Source organism: Rhinatrema bivittatum, chromosome 5 (genome assembly GCF_901001135.1).
Source record: "Rhinatrema bivittatum chromosome 5, aRhiBiv1.1, whole genome shotgun sequence".
NCBI lineage: Eukaryota > Metazoa > Chordata > Amphibia > Gymnophiona > Rhinatrematidae > Rhinatrema > Rhinatrema bivittatum.
The window spans coordinates 230,139,591-230,156,884 of NC_042619.1; the positions used below are offsets into that span (position 1 = coordinate 230,139,591).

A 17,294-nucleotide genomic window follows, 5' to 3' on the forward strand; every position below is an offset into this window, starting at 1 on the left:
ACTGCAGAGAATAGCATAAAAAAATCATAAATAGTCCCTATTCAATGCAGACGGTAAACAAAAGTGAGTCAGAATAGCATATGCCTAAAGCTAACATAGTGGAGAGGAGATTACAATAAGCACAGTAGCATTTAGGGTGTGTAAAAGTAAAAGGCTTATAATACAACCAAATGCTAGAAGCATGATGGAGGAAACGGTCAATTGTCACAAACAGGGATTATGACAATTGGTATCCTTGCAATTTAGAGTATTGCCAGCCAAGACTGGACTGAAAACTGATCAATTTACTCTTGTTTGTAAAGATGGCAAAATCCGAAGGGGTGTGAGCTTTCCTATACATCAGATCTGATGAGGAGAAGTTGGGAGTATACTCTTGACACTGAAAGCTAGTCACAAATGCATTTAGTCCAAATAAGGTATTGACCAGCAAACTGCAATAAATGTGTGGGTTGCTGGTTTGTGTTGGATTTCTTAGCCTGCTGGGTGTGGTTTCATTCTTCCCTCTTATTTTATAATGGTGTTGAACATAGGCAGTTGGAAAGGGAATACACACGATGTTCTGCAGAAATGCATCAGACCATGAAGGCTTGTGCATGTTCTGTTCGAATGCCGTTGTCAAGTTGAAATCCAAACTTGGCGTTAGGGTGGGAGGAGTTCTTGTTTTCTTGCCCAGAAGGGCTTGAGGTATGTAAGTGTGTGAATATCTGCCATTCATCACTGATGCACACAATTCAAATATCTTTTAGTGGTCTGATGGTGGAATCAGGAAGGTTGGCATTTATAGATCCAAATACTTTGACCTGCAAATTCAGATCTGCTTTCTATATGAAATAATTATGTATTAAACACTTGGGGGCATGCCTATAGTTATAAAACTACCCTTACAATTATGTGTGTGTATATATATACATATCCAGGTAGAGAGTCCATCAAGCTAGGTTGAGAGAACATTGCACAAATCTCATCTTTGGCTGAGTTTCCTCACTCCGAAGGTCATCAAATCTTCACAAGAGAGCACTGTTCTGTTCGTATGTCTCACTTTGAATGTCAAAGTGGCCCCCTAACCCCTACACTAATACCTAAACCTCACCTCAAGTTACTAGGTGGGCCTCCCATAGAGATATAAATACCAATCTAGTATGAGGGCATTATGGCCAGCGGCAGATTCCCAATGAAGACCAGCCCAGGGATTAGCCACCCAGGCCAGCCCAGGAGATATCACATGACTAGCACAACCAGCCCACTGTGGGATGCCTGATCCCCCAAAAGGCCAATCCACCCCTGATTATGGCTAGTCTCTCTCTCTCTCTCTCTCTCTCTCAAAAGATAGCACTTCACATAGGTATTATTGCAATAAACTGCCTTTTACCATAAAAATCACCCCTTTTCCTATCGCATGCGATATTTAGTGCATTTTGATAAATCCAGGCCTAAGTTTGTACCTGAGGCAATGGAGAGTAAAGTGACTTGCCCAAGATCACAAGGAGCGACGGGAGGACTCCTGGGTCATAGCTAACCACTAGGCTACTCCTCCATTCATGACATTTGTAGTCCCTCCCTGCCCTTCTTTGACATCTTTCCTCTGCTTTTTGTTTTTTTCAGACTGTCTCCATTCTTCCTACCTCCTTTTCTTGTCTCTCTTTGCATACCTCCTGTGTCAGTCTCCCTTCCTCTTCCTGTCCACTTTGGGGAATGCATTACTTTAAACTGGGGTGGCCGGCTAGCCTGTATATGAAGGGATGTAATTTTGTCTCGCAAAATGAAATTTAAACCAGCAAATTTCTGTGGGGCTTTCAAACAAGTTTCTCTTTCTCACTTCTCCAAAACACGCCTCAAAATACAATCTGCGAGTTGAGCACTTCAGTTTAAACTTTTTGGGGGGATTCTGACTGGTGCACTGGCTTTAGGGTCTATTACTGTATTTGCACTCAGGATAGCGGTATGTGAAGCGAGAATCACAGGGGCTCAAGGCTTTCAGGATCCTCTTCAGTTCTCCAGCTGTCTGAATGACTTCCTCAGCAGAAAGCGAATTCTCCTGGCATAGCTTTAGAAGTCTGTCTATCTTCTCTTGCATTGGCCCAGGGAATTTCTCCTTGAGAAGTTGTGGCAGGAGGTTTCTGCACACCATGATGAAGTTCTGCTTCTCACTGACCGAATCGCAGGAGGTAAACGCAGACTTGCAGTCTGAAGTCAAACAACTGAATATGTCTTTGTGCTCCTGTTGTTCATTGATCTTTGCATAACCTAACATGCAGCAATACAAAATAAGAATATAAAACTGTTAAGTCATTGAAATAGAATTGCCTCATCCTACTATAAAACATCTTAATTATAGAAGGAAACCTACATCAGCTCTACAAAGTATTAGTAAAACTTATCTAGCTTCTAAAGTCAAATTCTTTTTACTAGAAATATTTCAGATGTGATTATAAATTAACTGTTTAAACTGTAAAGCCCTTCTGAAATACTATGTACACAAAATCAGTAGATGTTATAGCTGTAAACGTCAGAAAGTCTGATCTTTATGCTTTATTAAATAACTGTACTCTGTCATATGCAATATTTCAGAAATTTTTACAAATGTTACTTTATAAAAGAATATTGTGCACTGTGTATAGTTTCAAGGATCCTTATGATGCCCTATATATTTTAATAATTTTACTTTCAAGTCATAATTTAAGCAGCTTCATTGCAATTCCCTTGAATCACTGGGGTGGGGGAGGGGGCAGAACAGTGTCACAAATCTATTTATCATATTGTAGAGAATCCTGCCAATCCCTCTACCCACCCATTACAGACATGATTTGACCAAAACCTAGCCAACTTGCATCACATTGGATGTTCCCTTGGATCTCCAAGGATGCAGAAGTAAAGCTAGAAAACACCAGGGTCTGCTATACTGCAATAGGAAATGAAAATGGACAACTCTGTCATTTAAGAGAGTTAATCCAGTCCTGGGTTTGCCCCATTGCATTCATGAATTTGCAGTTCTGTTTCGCTAGGAAAAGCAGGACTACATTTCCATCCATGAAACCAGCTTACAACCAGGATTGAAGCGGCCTCTTCCAAGTAGCATGGAGTTATCCGGTAACCATAGACTAGAGGGGCTTGATGATCTGAATCTGCACCTTATTCTATGTTTAAGTATCTTGTATTAAAGTTCAAATGGAACAAGCTTAAAACATTCCTGGCATATCTGAGTCAGATATGAACATTTCAAGATGGAATATGAGTTTCAAAAATCCATATAAAATGCCAAGAAGGGTGCAACTGACTTACCCATCCCAGGTGATAGTTGCTTTTTTGTAGTTGCTTTATTTGGACCTACCTGTAAGATAAGTTGGTCACCTAAAGGTAATAACATAAGAAGTTGCCATATTGGGTCAGACCGAGGGTCCATCAAGCCAGGCATCCTGTTTCCAATAGTGGCCAGTCCAGAGGCAAGTACCCAAAGATTAAATAAATCTCATGCTACTAATGCTGGTAATAAGCAGTGATTATTCCCTAAGTCGACTAATAGCAATTTATGGATTTCTTCTCCAGGAACCTGTCCAAATCTTTTTTAAACCTAGCTAAGCTAACTGCCTTAATCACATCCTCTGGCAACAAATTCCACAACTTAATTGTGTGTTGAATGAAAAATAATTTTCTCTGATTTGTTTTAAATGTGCTGCTTGCTAACTTCATGGAGTGCCCCCTAGTCCTTGTGTTATCTGAAAGAGTGAACAACCAATTCACATATACCTGTTCTAGTCCTCTCATGAGTTTGTAGACCTCTATCATATCCCCTCTCAGCTGAATCTTCTACAAACTGAACAGCCCTAACCTTTCCTCATAGAGAGCTGTTCCACCCGCTTCATCATTTTGGTTGCCCTTCTCTGTATCTTCTCCAGTGCAACTATATATTTTTTTTAATGTGATCAGAACTGAACACAGTACTGAAGATGCGGTCTCACCATGGAGTGATATAGAGGCATTATGATTATCTCCATTTTATTCACTATTTCTAATAATTCCTAACATTATTTGCTTTTTTAACCACTGCAGCACACTGAGCAGATGATTTCAATGTATTGTCTACTATGATGCCTAGATCTCTTTCCTGGGTGGTAATTCCTAATATGGAACCTAACATCATGTAACTACTGCATGGGTTATTTTTCCCTATATGCAACACCTTGCACTTGTCCACATTAAATTTCATCTGCCATTTGGATGCTCAATCTTCTAGTCTGACAAGGTCTTCCTGCAATTTATCACAATCTGCTTGTGAGTTAACTACTCTGAACAATTTTGTATCATCTGCAAATTTGGTCACCCCACGCATCGTACCCCTTTCCAGATCATTTATAAATATATTGAAAAGCTCCAGTCCAAGTACAGATCCCTGAAGAACTGATAAGCTTGGTACTGTAGGATAAAAAGACAAAAATAAACAAGACACATTCCACACCTAAGGGAAGAAAGATACATGTAGGTTAAAGGAAGGGAGCTGTTTTCTCAGGGTAACAATCGCTCCTTAATGAGAAACAATCTCTCCTTTCCTGCTCAAAAAAAACCAATTTGATATGCCTCTGAAAAGAGAACTGTCTGCAAGTCTTGCTTGATCCTTTTAACAGGCCATGCACTGAAAGAGCTGTGAGTACCTTCCTGCGTGTCAATAACTCCCAGAGTGCTGCTGTCTCTTATAAATAAGCGCCCGTCGCTGAATATACCAAAGGTGCCATTGTCAATCTGGGTGAAGTAGAAGGAATAGTTCAGGTCATTGTTCTGCATGTAGTGGGTTATGTGAAGGAGCTGGTGGGCCAGGTCTGCTGCCACCTCTGGAGCAGAGTCGTAGAACTCTCTGAGGGGCCTGGTGCTCATGCTGACAATCAGGCGCCCACAGGAGCCTAAATACCTGGGAAATGGCCACCCTTCTGCTCCTGGAAAGATCTGCAAGAAAAGAGGAAAAGAAACACCATCTTCTATTTATGGATTAGGATGTTCGGTTTTCTTACTGGTCCCTTAAAACTTAGACTGCTCTGGAGGTTGGTAATATCCTTGAGTCTAGAAGGCCAACAAAATAAATGTTATGCATGCTTGCTATTGACTTTACAGAGCAACATCAGTTGGACATAACCAAAGGAAGAGACTAAAAGCTCATACACAAACATCTCCTAAAGAATTTTTTGTGAATTGTTACTGGAATAAGTGGTTTAACACAGCATATGAACAGAAGTGGAATGACATTGTATTATACTTAGGGCTTCTCATTGCACTGTATGTGCTTATAAATTGTAAATTTAGGTGTTTATTTTCCAGCTAATTAAGATTTTTGGGGGTATCAACACTGTGTTGGCTGGTGTTGTTACGGTGCAGATGCTATTGTTTAGTACCTTTTCCGGGTGAATCAAATACATACATTTGATCAACTGAGGAGTCTTTACATTAAAAAGGCACAAACACAAAATGGAGGATCCAGGATAAGGAAAGGGAGAGGTGAAAGAGTACTAGGGGGAAGTGGTGCTTTTCCAGTGTTTATCTAATAAACACCTATTTTAATTTTCTTTTTGCATCAGAGGTGTGTTCTGGCTTATCGTTAAAACCTAAAATCAGACACGCTAATTACAAAGCGTTTCACAGAATGGCCTGAGGTAACTTTCCTTGTGATTATAGTCCCTATCTCGTCTACTCAGGCTGTTGGACTTCCAAGCAATGCTATCACTAACACATTTATTATAACTGCTTGTAGTTGTATTGTTATCGACGCGGTATGTTTGTAACTACTCTTTTTATCGTTACCTGCAACAGAATAGGGTGGGCATTGGTGGAGAGCGTAAAGAGGAGCCGCAGCTTGTCGCGGTCTGTGAAGTGGTTCATGTAGACACTGCCAGCGTCCAGCACTTCGGCATAGCGTCGGACTATGCGATCTAAGAGCCGCTGAGATGGGCAGCGCAGCACTGGGCTCGGCAGCCCCTGCAAGAGGCAAGAGAATGAAACAGACGTATCACAAATTAAGATGGGGAATATTTATACAGCAGCATGTAAGGCGGCAGCCACTCACTCAGGAAGTGCCACTATGGCATGAAATGGCAAAGGGATTTTGAATCATCCTTAATGTATGTATAATAAAGATTGTTTTTACTGTTTTCAGAGGGTGAATGCCCCAGTTTAATCTTGTCCAACATGTTACAAATTCCACTTGTTTTTTTAGTGATTGCAAAAGTACAGATTGTGGGCTAGTTAAAAGGTAATACTCTTTCAGTCTTACTCAGTATTTTGCAGTTCTTTCAGACATCTGGTGGAGGAAAGAATGAGAGCATGTCAGCTCCCTGTTACATTAGTTTTAACAAGTGCTTCTCTGCAAAAGATGTAATGCGATGCAGTGTTCTTGATTACAGCTCAGGGGTCATTTGCCTCTCTAGCTATTAGTCGGCTATAATAATAATAGTAATAAAAAAAAAAACCAACAGCAAAGGAAAGTTCAGAGGATAGGATGTTTAAAACCCCAAAAGCACAGCGGAGTACCTTTCTAAAACTGATGTTTGATCTTCCATACCACCTTAAAGAGCCTCAGTTGTTGGGGATTATAAAGCTTTTGTCTCTCTAGCCCATTGTTCCCCAACCCTCTCCTGGCGGCACACCTAGCCAATTGGGTATTCGGGATTGCCACAATGAATACGCATGAGAGAGACTGCATAAAACAAAGGCATCGTTAGTACCTTGCCTTGAGTCTCATCCACGGCCACCGCTACATTTTTTTTTTCTATCCTCAACTTGCCCTTGCTGGCTGCAGGTAGCACCACACTGCCCTACTGCTGCCTTGGATTGCCCCACAGCTCCTAGGTCTGCCTCCCGGGCAGATGCAGAGACAGAAGGTGGGAGAGGTGTGTGCAGCAGCCACTTAGCCTGCTTGGATCCACTACTGCTGCTTGCTTCCGGCTCCGTTTTTTTTCTCCCTACCTCTACCTCCCTCCCACCACCTCCTTTTGCTGCCATCAGATGGGAGGAGAGAAACTTCTGCCTTCCATTACCTGGTCCCATAGCTGTCGTCGTCTCCACTGGGCTGGCAGGGCAGCCGAAGGGGGGCGAGCTGCCAGAGTAAGAAGGGAGGGACTGCTGTCTGGGAGCCAGGAGGATGAGAGAAATGGCCCAGGATTGCTGAAAATGCTCAGGCTGCTGCGCAGCTAGAGGGGGGCATGATAGGCATAAGGTGATGAGGGGAAGAGAGAGATTGGGGCTGGGAAGATGGTCAAGGGAATGGTGAGCAGAGGGTAAGAAGCCTAGGAGTGGTGGGTTCAGTTTAGTTTATGGGGGCTGAGGAGGATGGTGGGTAGGGGGAAGACCGGGGTCAGGGGGATTGTGGAGAGAGGCAGGTGATCAGAGGGAGGGTGGGGGAAGGGTGGGGTCAGGGTAATAGAGGACAGAGGAGGGAGATCAAGGAGAGAGTGGGGAAAGAGTGGAGTCAGGGGGATGTTGGACAGAGGGTTGGGGAGAGTAGGATCAGGGGGATGGTGGGGCCGAAGTGGAGGGACAGTCAGGAAAGTGCTGGGCAGAGGGTGGTGGTGGTGTCTTCTGGCGTGAGAGGAGGTTGCACCTTTTCTTAGCATTCAGGCAGGTTAATCCACACCAGTGGGTTATATGCACCTCTACCAGCAGATTGAGATGGAGCGAGGCTGATGTCACAGTATATATACCCCTGAACTGCATCAGCTGCCAGTATTCTCCGTCTCTAGCAGATGGTGGACGTACATCTCCCTACTGGGGATTACTTAAAAAAGAAAATGGAGACAAGAAGAAGGAAATTGATTTGCCCCGCTCTCCTGTGGTAATATCTGTGGATCCTTCCCTCAGATGAGTTTTTCAGTCTGATAATTGTTTTGTTTTGTTTTTTTTACAGGTAAGAGGCTAGCAGGTGCAGGAAGCCGAGCACAGTGGTGAAGGCCTTTTCCCTCTCTCCCCACAGTTGGAGACTAACTCTATATTCAGCCGGGAAGGGCTGAATTCAGGTAAGGAGTAAAAAAAAAAAAAAAAAAAAAGAGGAGTGAGGGTTTCCATTCTCCTTCTAGTCTCCGAGCCTCGATGTGCAGATCCAACATCCATTCTCATCTCCAAGGGAGCTGGGGGAGTCGTAGCAGCTTGGTGGGTTGAGCAGCCTTTTTGGCTAGGTCCCGCTCTCAGGCTTTGCTTAGATGCCTCGTGATAGGCATCTATCACATGGCGGTCATGTGCACAAGTCTGCTTCAAAACACTGTCCCGCTCGTGCTTGTGCTCTCCGGTATATGCCTAGGTGTGGGCGCTCGGGGGCACTTGGGGCACTCTGGTGGGCGCCTACCTGGACCGCATGTTGTGTGCCTATAATTTTTGTATGCTTATTGGACAGGCCTTGATTTCTGGCCGCCTTGTCCGTGCTCGCTTGTGTGGGCATGCAGCTGGGCACACAATGGTCAGATGCTTTGGGAGCATGCTGCTAGCGGGTGTTTACTTTTGTGCTGCTTGCCATATTCAGGCATCTCAGCTTGGCGTCTCCCTGCCCCCCTCCCCCCCCCCCCCCCCCACTAATTTGTATCAGTGCTACTTGGAGACTCAGCTCAGGGAGAGTTTTATTTGGCTGTTTTTGCTTAGCCTGCCCTTCCCAGCATGATGCGGGAATGGGAAGAGTGGAGGGGGACCTGTCAGAGGTGTCACCTGATTTTGGGGCCCCCCTAACTGGATTGTCACCGGGAAAAGGCTTCTCAGTGGGAGCAGATCCGACCCCCCCAGTTTTGGTATGGGCTGCTGCGACCGTGCATTTTTCTACGCGCAATCTGCCACAGAACAGCTTGGTGGGTTGAGCAGCTGGTTGGCTAGGCCTCGCTCACAGGTTTTTGCTCAGTCGCCGACTCGATAGGCCTAAGTGTTCAGGAAGGCAGTCAGCAAATTCCAACAAACCTGTTGCCGCAGGTAAGCGTTGTAGTGTGCCTACTCCTGCTGCGGGTCATGCTGATAGGGACCCAGGTGGCACAGATGGTGAAGGCAGCCCTTACCCCCTGGAGAATGGGAAATTCCTCCGGAGTTGGAACTGTATAGCACAATGTTGCATTTCCTCATACAGATGGGTGGCAGGCTCGGATCACCCAGGCACTGAAGATGCTGGGGATGCCGGGGGCTGAAGCCAAACAAGACTCCCATTTAGATTCCTTATGTGAGGCATTATGGATGATATTAAAGAATTGATTGATCTTGAACAGGGTGCTTCAGATACTACTTTTACAGGGGGACGAGATTTGGTAGCGCGGTACCCCTTGGATCCAGCAGAGGGAGAGAGTACTTGCACTTTCTTAAACTGGATGTGCTGGTGTGTGCCATCACCAAGAGGGAGACTATCCCTGTAGAAGGGGGAGCAGCTTGAAGGAGGTGCAGGATAGGAGAATTGAGGCTATCCTGAAGCAGGGCCTCGAGGCGGTGGCAATGAATTGCAGATGGCCTCTTGCTGCTCCCTGGTGGATCGCTCTTCCTTGCTCTCGCTCAGGAAGTCAGTGAGTCTGATTTGAATCCATGGCAGTGCCCCATGGCCTCTTCACCCTGGTTGAGCCTGATCTCATAAGCTAAGCAGGGTTGAGAATCAGCTATAGCTGTCAAATGGGTGCTGAGACAATCCAAAGCTCTCCTCTTATGAAATGGCCTTTTATGAATCACTCTGGTTTGTAAATGAAAAAAGAAAAAGAAATGGCCAATAAGTGGGGTGAGTCCCAGGTTCCTCTGTTACCAGAGGATTAAAAGCAGGTGCCACGCTCGTTTGGCACAGTATGTTGTGCTGGTAGTTTTCAAATGTTTTGGACACTACAGAGCAGCGACTTTTCATAGGGCTTGACCGTTGGATAGGTTCAGTCCTTCATCCCAGGTAGCCCAGATGCAGGCTTAGGCTTGAGTGGCAGTGCCCCCTCCCCCCGAACCCCTCAGTAAGGGTGTGCTGAACCACTCCCAGGATCAGGAGGTAGGGGGTCACCTGTTTCTCCTTTCATCAGAGGTGGATCAAGGTCACATCAGATGGTGGGGTCTGGAGGTGCTAAGAGATGGCTATGTTCTGGACTTTCTCAGTGTGCCTTGGGACATTTTCATGGTGACTCCCTGCAGCTCTCCATGGAAGAGGAAGACAGTGGAGTGTAAGTTGTAAGGACTTCTCAGCCTACGGACTGTGATACCAAGGCTCATGTCTCAAGATGGTTTGAGCCAATATTCCTTCGCCCCATCCTGGATCTCAAGGGAGTCACAGGGGTTTGCAAGTGACTCATTCCCACATGGAAACTTTATGCTCACTGATAAGAGCAGTATAGTCGGGGGAGTTTATTAAGTCTCTGGGTTGTCAGAGGAGTACCTGCATATTCCCAGCAGTCTGGAGCATCAATGATTTTCTGCATTTCGCTGATTTGGGGTGACATTGTCACTTTTTGAGTGCTACCCTTCGGATTGGACACTGTGCCCAGAGCCTTCTCTAAGGTCATGGTGCTGGTAGCAGCAATGTTGAGAGAGGCTGGCATTCTGATCCACCCATATTTAGATAATTGGCTAATTCGAACCAAGAGCTATGAAAGAGAATTTTCAGACCCCATGCAAGGTCATTTCCTTGCTGCAGGAACTAGATTGGGTGGTGAACTTGGCTAAGAGCAATCTGTAGCCATCCCAGACATTGGAGTATCTTCATTTTTGACATAAAGCAAGGCAGGTGTCCCTGTTGGGGGTCCGCACTCAGAACTGATGATGCAGGTGCGACTATTAACAGAAACGATATGCCCAGCGGTGTAGTCTTATCCGCAGGTGCGCAGGTTGATGGCAGCCATCTGAGAAGTGGTTCCATGGACAAGGGCACATTGAGTCCTCTTCAGCACACACTGCTTATGCATTGGAGTCAACAGTATCAGAACTCCTTAATACAATTTCAGTTACCGGTGGAGCACTGCATCCAACTGCAGTGCTGGCTGCAAGCAGATCATCTAATGAAAGGCGCTCCCCTACGAACACCAGACTGGGTATTATGCCTGACGGATACGAGCCTCCAGGGTTGGGGGGCTTACTTACAGGAGTTGAAAGTGCAGGGGCACTGGAGTACAGAAGAATACCTCTGGAGCATCAATTGGCTGAAAGCCCATGCCATTTGGTTGTCATTCTTGCGATTTGTTGATCACTTGCAGAATTGAGCGGTCCGAATAATGTCAGACAATGCAACAACAGTGGCTTACATCGGACACAGGAAATAGCCTAACTCATGGAATGGGCGGAAGAACATCTTCAGGAGATCTCAGCCTCGCACATTGCAGGAAAAGACAATGTAAGAGCAGACTTTCTCAGCAAACAGTGTCTGGATCCAGGAGAAAAGGAATGGTGCAGTGAAGTGGTCTAGCTCATAGTGGGCTGCTAAGATTTCCTGATTTTAGGCTTGCTGGCGACATCACACAATGCAAAAGGTTCCTCTCTTCTTCAGTCCTAGGAGAGATCTGAAGTTTTCGGGTATTGATGCTCTCGTGCAGGAGTGGCCGGAAGGCAAGCTTCTATATGTCTTTTCCCTGTGGCTCATGTTGGGCAGAATGATTTGGAAATTCAAGACGCACACAGGATTGGTACTTCTGGAGGCACCAGATTGACCCAGGAGGCTGTGGTATGCAGATCTGCGAAGGCTTCTGGTGGAATATCCTCTCCGATTACTGGTCCACTGGAATCTGCAATGACAGGGGCCTATTCTTCTCAAAGATCTGGAGAGGGTGGTGGATGTCTGGAATACCCTTCTGGAGGAGGTGGTGAAAACAAAAAATGGTGAAAGATTTCAAAGGGGCAATGGATAAGCACTATAGATCTCTAAAGGCTAGAGGATGGAAATGAGGAAAAGAGTGCATGGAAGTAACTTGCTGGTGTGGCAGTTACTACCCTTAACCAATAAGTCTTCATACTGTTGATGCAACTCATTATTGCTCTCTGCTTTAATGGCAGGGATAAAAGAGGAAAAGGGAATTAGTTTCAGACAGCAACCGACAAGGACATTGAATTGTATGGTCTAGGAAAACAATTATGGAGGTAACTTGCTGATGTGACTGTTACTACCCTTAACCAATAAGCCTTATACTTGTGATGTAACTCCAACATTGCTCTCTGCTTCAACGGCAAGAGATAATGGGGAATTGGACTCAGACAATAACCAACCAGGGCCCTGACTTTAATGGTTTGGGAAACTAAGTATGGGGGTAACTTGTACACCACAGCAGATGCCACCCCCTGATACTACCATAAGCTTGCTGGGTAGACTGGATGGATCGTTTGGTCCTTTTCTGCCATCATTTCTATGTTTCTTACAATGTAGCCCTTGAAAAAGCTCGGTTGCGGAAGTGTCAGTAGTCCACTGCGGTGTTTTCCATGAGCGCAAAAGTTATTCACTTCCTTAGCCTATGTTCATGTTTGACAAATGTTTTTGGCTTGGTGTGAGGATTGAGAGGCTCATCCTTGTTCAGTTAAAATCCTACTCAGTTTGGATTTTTTCAGGATGTGTTGTGTAAGGACTTGGCCCTTAATTCCTTGAAGATATAGGTGGTGGCTCTGGCCTGTTTCCGAGGTCACATTAATGGTGAACCCTTGTCGACCCATTTGGTTGTGGCACAATCTTGAAAGGGATGAAGCATCTTCATGCCCCTTGCGGTTGCCAGTGCCCAAGTGGAGTCTTAATCTGGTTCTAGAATTCTGGCAGGTCCCACCTTTCAACCACTGCATAGTTTCTTCCTGAGCTTATTTACTAGAGGAAGATGTTCTGTGCATAGAATTTCCGAACTGCTGGCTCTTTCTTGCTGGGAACCGTCTCTGCCAGTGTCTGCAGGAGCAGTCCAGATGTGAACTGTTTCATCTTTTTAACCAAAGGTGGTCTCAGATTTTCACTAGAATCAATCAACCCCTGCCAACTCTGGGCAGGGTGAGAGAAGTGGAGGAATATTACCTGTTATGGACCTTGGGTGTCAAGCGGCATATCTTGAGGTATGGGAGGTTTCTAAACCTCTCAGGAAGATGGACCGGCTGTTTATACTCCACAGTGGGAGTAAACAGGGTGAGCCAACAACGCAGGCTTTGATAGTCCGCTGCGTATGTGGATGCTGAGCAGCAGTTTCCAGGTCAGGTTAGTGCTCATTCCACTAGGGATCAGGCAGTGTCATGGGCAGAGATTAGATGGTTGTTTCCCGTCGAGATTTGCCAAACTGCAACATGAATTTTCTTATGCAACACCCAGTCTTCACGTGGGTGATGTTGATCGGACCATGGGCAGCCTCCCACTCTGTTTGGGAGTAAGAACATAAGAACATGCCATACTGGGTCAGACCAAGGGTCCATCAAGCCCAGCATCCTGTTTCCAACAGTGGCCAATCCAGGCCATAAGAATATGGCATGTACCCAAAAACTAAGTCTATTCCATGTTACCGTTGCTAGTAATGGCAGTGGCTATTTTCTAAGTCAACTTAATTAATAGCAGGTAATGGACTTCTCCTCTAAGAACTTTTCCAATCCTTTTTTAAACCCAGCTACACTAACTGCACTAACCACATCCTCTGGCAACAAATTCCAGAGTTTAATTGTGCGTTGAGTAAAAAAGAACTTTCTCCGATTAGTTTTAAATGTGCCACATGCTAACTTCATGGAGTGCCCCCTAGTCTTTCTATTATCCAAAAGAGTAAATAACCGATTCATATCTACCCGTTCTAGACCTCTCATGATTTTAAACACCACTATCATATCCCCCTCAGCCGTCTCTTCTCCAAGCTGAAAAGTCCTAACCTCTTTAGTCTTTCCTCATAGGAGAGCTGTTCCATTCCCCTTATCATTTTGGTAGCCCTTCTCTGTACCTTCTCCATCGCAATTATATCTTTTTTGAGATGCGGTGACCAGAATTGTACACAGTATTCAAGGTGCGGTCTCACCATGGAGCGATACAGAGGCATTATGACATTTTCCGTTTTATTCACCATTCCCTTTCTAATAATTCCCAACATTCTGTTTGCTTTTTTGACTGCCGCAGCACACTGAACCGATTTCAATGTGTTATCCATTATGACGCCTAGATCTCTTTTCTTGGGTGGTAGCACCTAATATGGAACCTAACATTGTGTAACTATAGCATGGGTTATTTTTCCCTATATGCATCACCTTGCACTTATCCACATTAAATTTCATCTGCCATTTTGATGCCCAGTTTTCCAGTCTCACAAGGTCTTCCTGCTTTGGTACATCCTACTGGTGTGGATTAACCTGTCTGAATGCTAAGAAAGGAGACATTTCCTTTTCTTTAATGAGGACAGGTTAAGTCCCCTTACCCCCTTGGCTGCCGGATATTGGTGCTATTGTCCTGAGTTGGCTGCATTTCTGGGGATTACTGGTGTCAGATCCAGTCCCTACATTAGTAATATTATATTCCTTGTTTGACCTCAATGTTTTTCTGTTAACTGAGTGTTTGAATGGTTGTTTTAATGGTTATGATCATGTATTCTTTAGTTGTCCTCAGTTGGCTTTTGAAGAGAATACAGGTGGGCTGATGTCAGTGCAGGGATCTACATACCATGACGTCAGCTTTGCTCCATCTCCATCTGCTGGTAGAGGTGCATAATCCACTGGTGTAGATTAACCTCTCCTCATTAAAGAAAATGAAATTATCAGGTAAGTATTAACTTCTCCTTGTCCCTTGTCCAGGACTAGGATTGGCAACATCTGGAGACAACAGGGATAGGGATCGGAGCAGGAGGCAACAGTAGTGGGGAATGATGATGTGTTTAGTTTTCCATTGTTGCACTGCAGAGTCTGCCTTCTTGGGATTTCAAGTTCAGTTTTATTTTTACATGTTTCTATTTCTAAGTTGTAGTTCTTGATTCTGTAATCGGTGAGGGTTTGTCTGTGTTCTGCATGTATGACTGAAGTGAGGAATTCTGCTAGTGTGTAGTGTCTATGTTGGGGTCTAGTAGTCCACCTTGTTCTGTTTTCATTAGGAAGTGTATTGGCCTTCTAGGGCCTAATGTAATTTGTAGTTCTTGATTCTGCTTTTTTTTGAGTAAGGTTGTTGCTGTTTGAGTCCTGAAAGTTAGTGCTTTTTTGATATGGTAGACTTAGCTTCTGCTGTAAACTCTCTTCTTGATTGGCTGTAGAATTCTTTAGATTCTTTTATCTTAATTGAATAGTGCTTTATTTTTAGGTTAGTGTCCATTATGGTTGTCTTCTAATGTGTTTATTTTTTTGTGTATTGCTATTTTTATTTGATTTCATTTTTTTTTTATTCAGCAGTTTCCTCCTGCTCAGTTGAAACTGGAGCTGGGATCTGGCACTGTGAGCCTTCATTCATAACTCCCCAGGGATTGCATTCTTTATTTTATATTCCCCCTCCACTGCATCCCCAGTCAACTTGGGGAATGAACAGGGGATCTTCCTCATGGCAGTGCACTGCACCTGCCATATGAACCACCAGGCATATTAAATTGTGTTTTTGGTCATTGTATCCTGCCTTCAGCAATCTGTGAAAGTGATTTATAAATATGATTTAAAATTTTTTTTTAATATTGATCTGCATGTTCATTATGAAATTCAGTCTCAATCACCGACTGATCATTTTTAACACAATTCTAAGTTGTTAATTAATTGGTGCTCATACATTCTTATAATTAACATCTAATTTCAATTCAAAGTGAACCATAAAGCGTCACAAAAATATTTCTACTTGTTAAATTCATTATTTTATACCCAAATATGAGAACAAAATCAATGAAGCAGAAACAATGAGACATCCAGCAATATTATTTAGATCCAAAAGCACAAAATATGCTAATTTCCATATAAGTAAACTAATGCATCTCATCACAGAATATAGGTTCGTATTGTCTAGACCTGGCTTGGCAAAATCAGTAACTAGATCTTGTTTCAAAACCTACAAGCTGTGTTAGTTAATTCTGCAAAATCTAGAACTATACAAAAATTATGCACAGATATATTATGCAAATATGTACATTAAAAGTTGAATTTTAAAAGCCTGGCATGTGCCAAAGCTGGAAGATTCGTGCACAAGTAGGGCTCACGTGCACTGAGCAGATTTTATAAGCCGGCAGGATACGTGTGTATATGCTGCTGCACGCAGAAAGAAAACGTTTCCAAAAAGGGGCGGGGAGTGGGCGTGGTCTTGGTGGACCATGGGCATTCTGGGGTTTTACCATGAAACTGGTGCTTACATACTCATGCACACTGGTGCGCACCGGGGTCCCATGTTGCGTAGCTTTACTTCTGCTACGGATGACGTGGAAGTTTTAAAACAAAAAAATTAGGCAAGTCAGGGTTTTAAGGGTCGGTGCTAACAGGACTATTAAACTGGGGGAGGGGGGTTTGGACTGGGTGAACTGGGAAAACTAGCAATGACGTTGGCATGCGTCCCTTGTAAAATTTCCCCACTTACGCGGTATAAATGTGATTTGCACGCAAATATGCGCGCATTCATTTAAAATTGAGCGCACGAGTACGCGCGTCCAAGCTATTTTATAGCCTCCCTGGATGCGGGTTGACAAATGCACGCACATATGCGCCTATTTAAAAGTTTACTGTCCCTGAACTTAAAAAAAAAATAAAAGTCTTGGATGTGCTGCGTTTTTCTGCACTTTCACATAATTGGTTGCCACAGCTTGAGGGCACAACCCCTGCTCTTGGCTGCAGAAAATGCTGGTGCCCTCATTCCTGGAGATCTGCGTTTTCTCCAGTAGCAGTCTGGAGGGAGCGAGGGAGAAGGGGGGAGCAGGGATATTGCTGAGCAGGACACTGCAAAAGCTGATGCCACCTCAGTGCGGGCCTGAGACCAAAAACCATATGCCCACACTTCGAGAATGAAAAGAGGGATTTATTATTATTATTATTATTATTATTATTATTATTATTGTTAATGAACAACTGCCTCTCTGAAACAGATATTTTACATCAGGTAAATCAGTTTACTTGGTAGAAAGAAATAAGACTTTGGATGGGTATGTGAAGAAGAGGTCAGGTTACTCCAGAGGGAGCATGAGGTGCCCATCAACTCTAAAGGGCAATGTGGACTTAGAAGAAAGTCCCCTCCGTCAGCTCTGGGCAGCAGGATTAGGTTTTACTTCAAGTTTTATACCTTCAGGAGGGGAAAATATATTTTTAATCCTGCTAGGGCCTTCCAGGAAGGTGAGGTGGGTGGTTTGCTCTGCAGACTTCACTTCAGCTCCCTGTCCAGTGTCAGCTCTGGTAGTGTGAAGGCCCTGCTCGGACTTCAGAGGTGGATGAATTTATAGAAAGTAGCAGCCGGTATCCATGGC

General features: G+C 44.3%; 1 protein-coding gene across 1 annotated transcript in view; it reads right to left on the bottom strand.

Moving 5' to 3' along the window:
• Positions 1-1,030: 1,030 nt before the first annotated feature.
• Positions 1,031-17,294, bottom strand: part of DIPK2B (divergent protein kinase domain 2B) — a 49,998-nt gene continuing 33,734 nt past the window's right edge. Inside the window, exons 3-5 of the mRNA XM_029603419.1 lie at positions 5,785-5,958; positions 4,647-4,935; positions 1,031-2,244 (exon numbers count right to left, since the gene is read on the bottom strand). Of these exons, the coding sequence (XP_029459279.1) occupies positions 1,904-2,244; positions 4,647-4,935; positions 5,785-5,958 (804 nt within the window). The 3' untranslated portion in view covers positions 1,031-1,903. The remainder of the gene's footprint in view (positions 2,245-4,646; positions 4,936-5,784; positions 5,959-17,294) is intronic.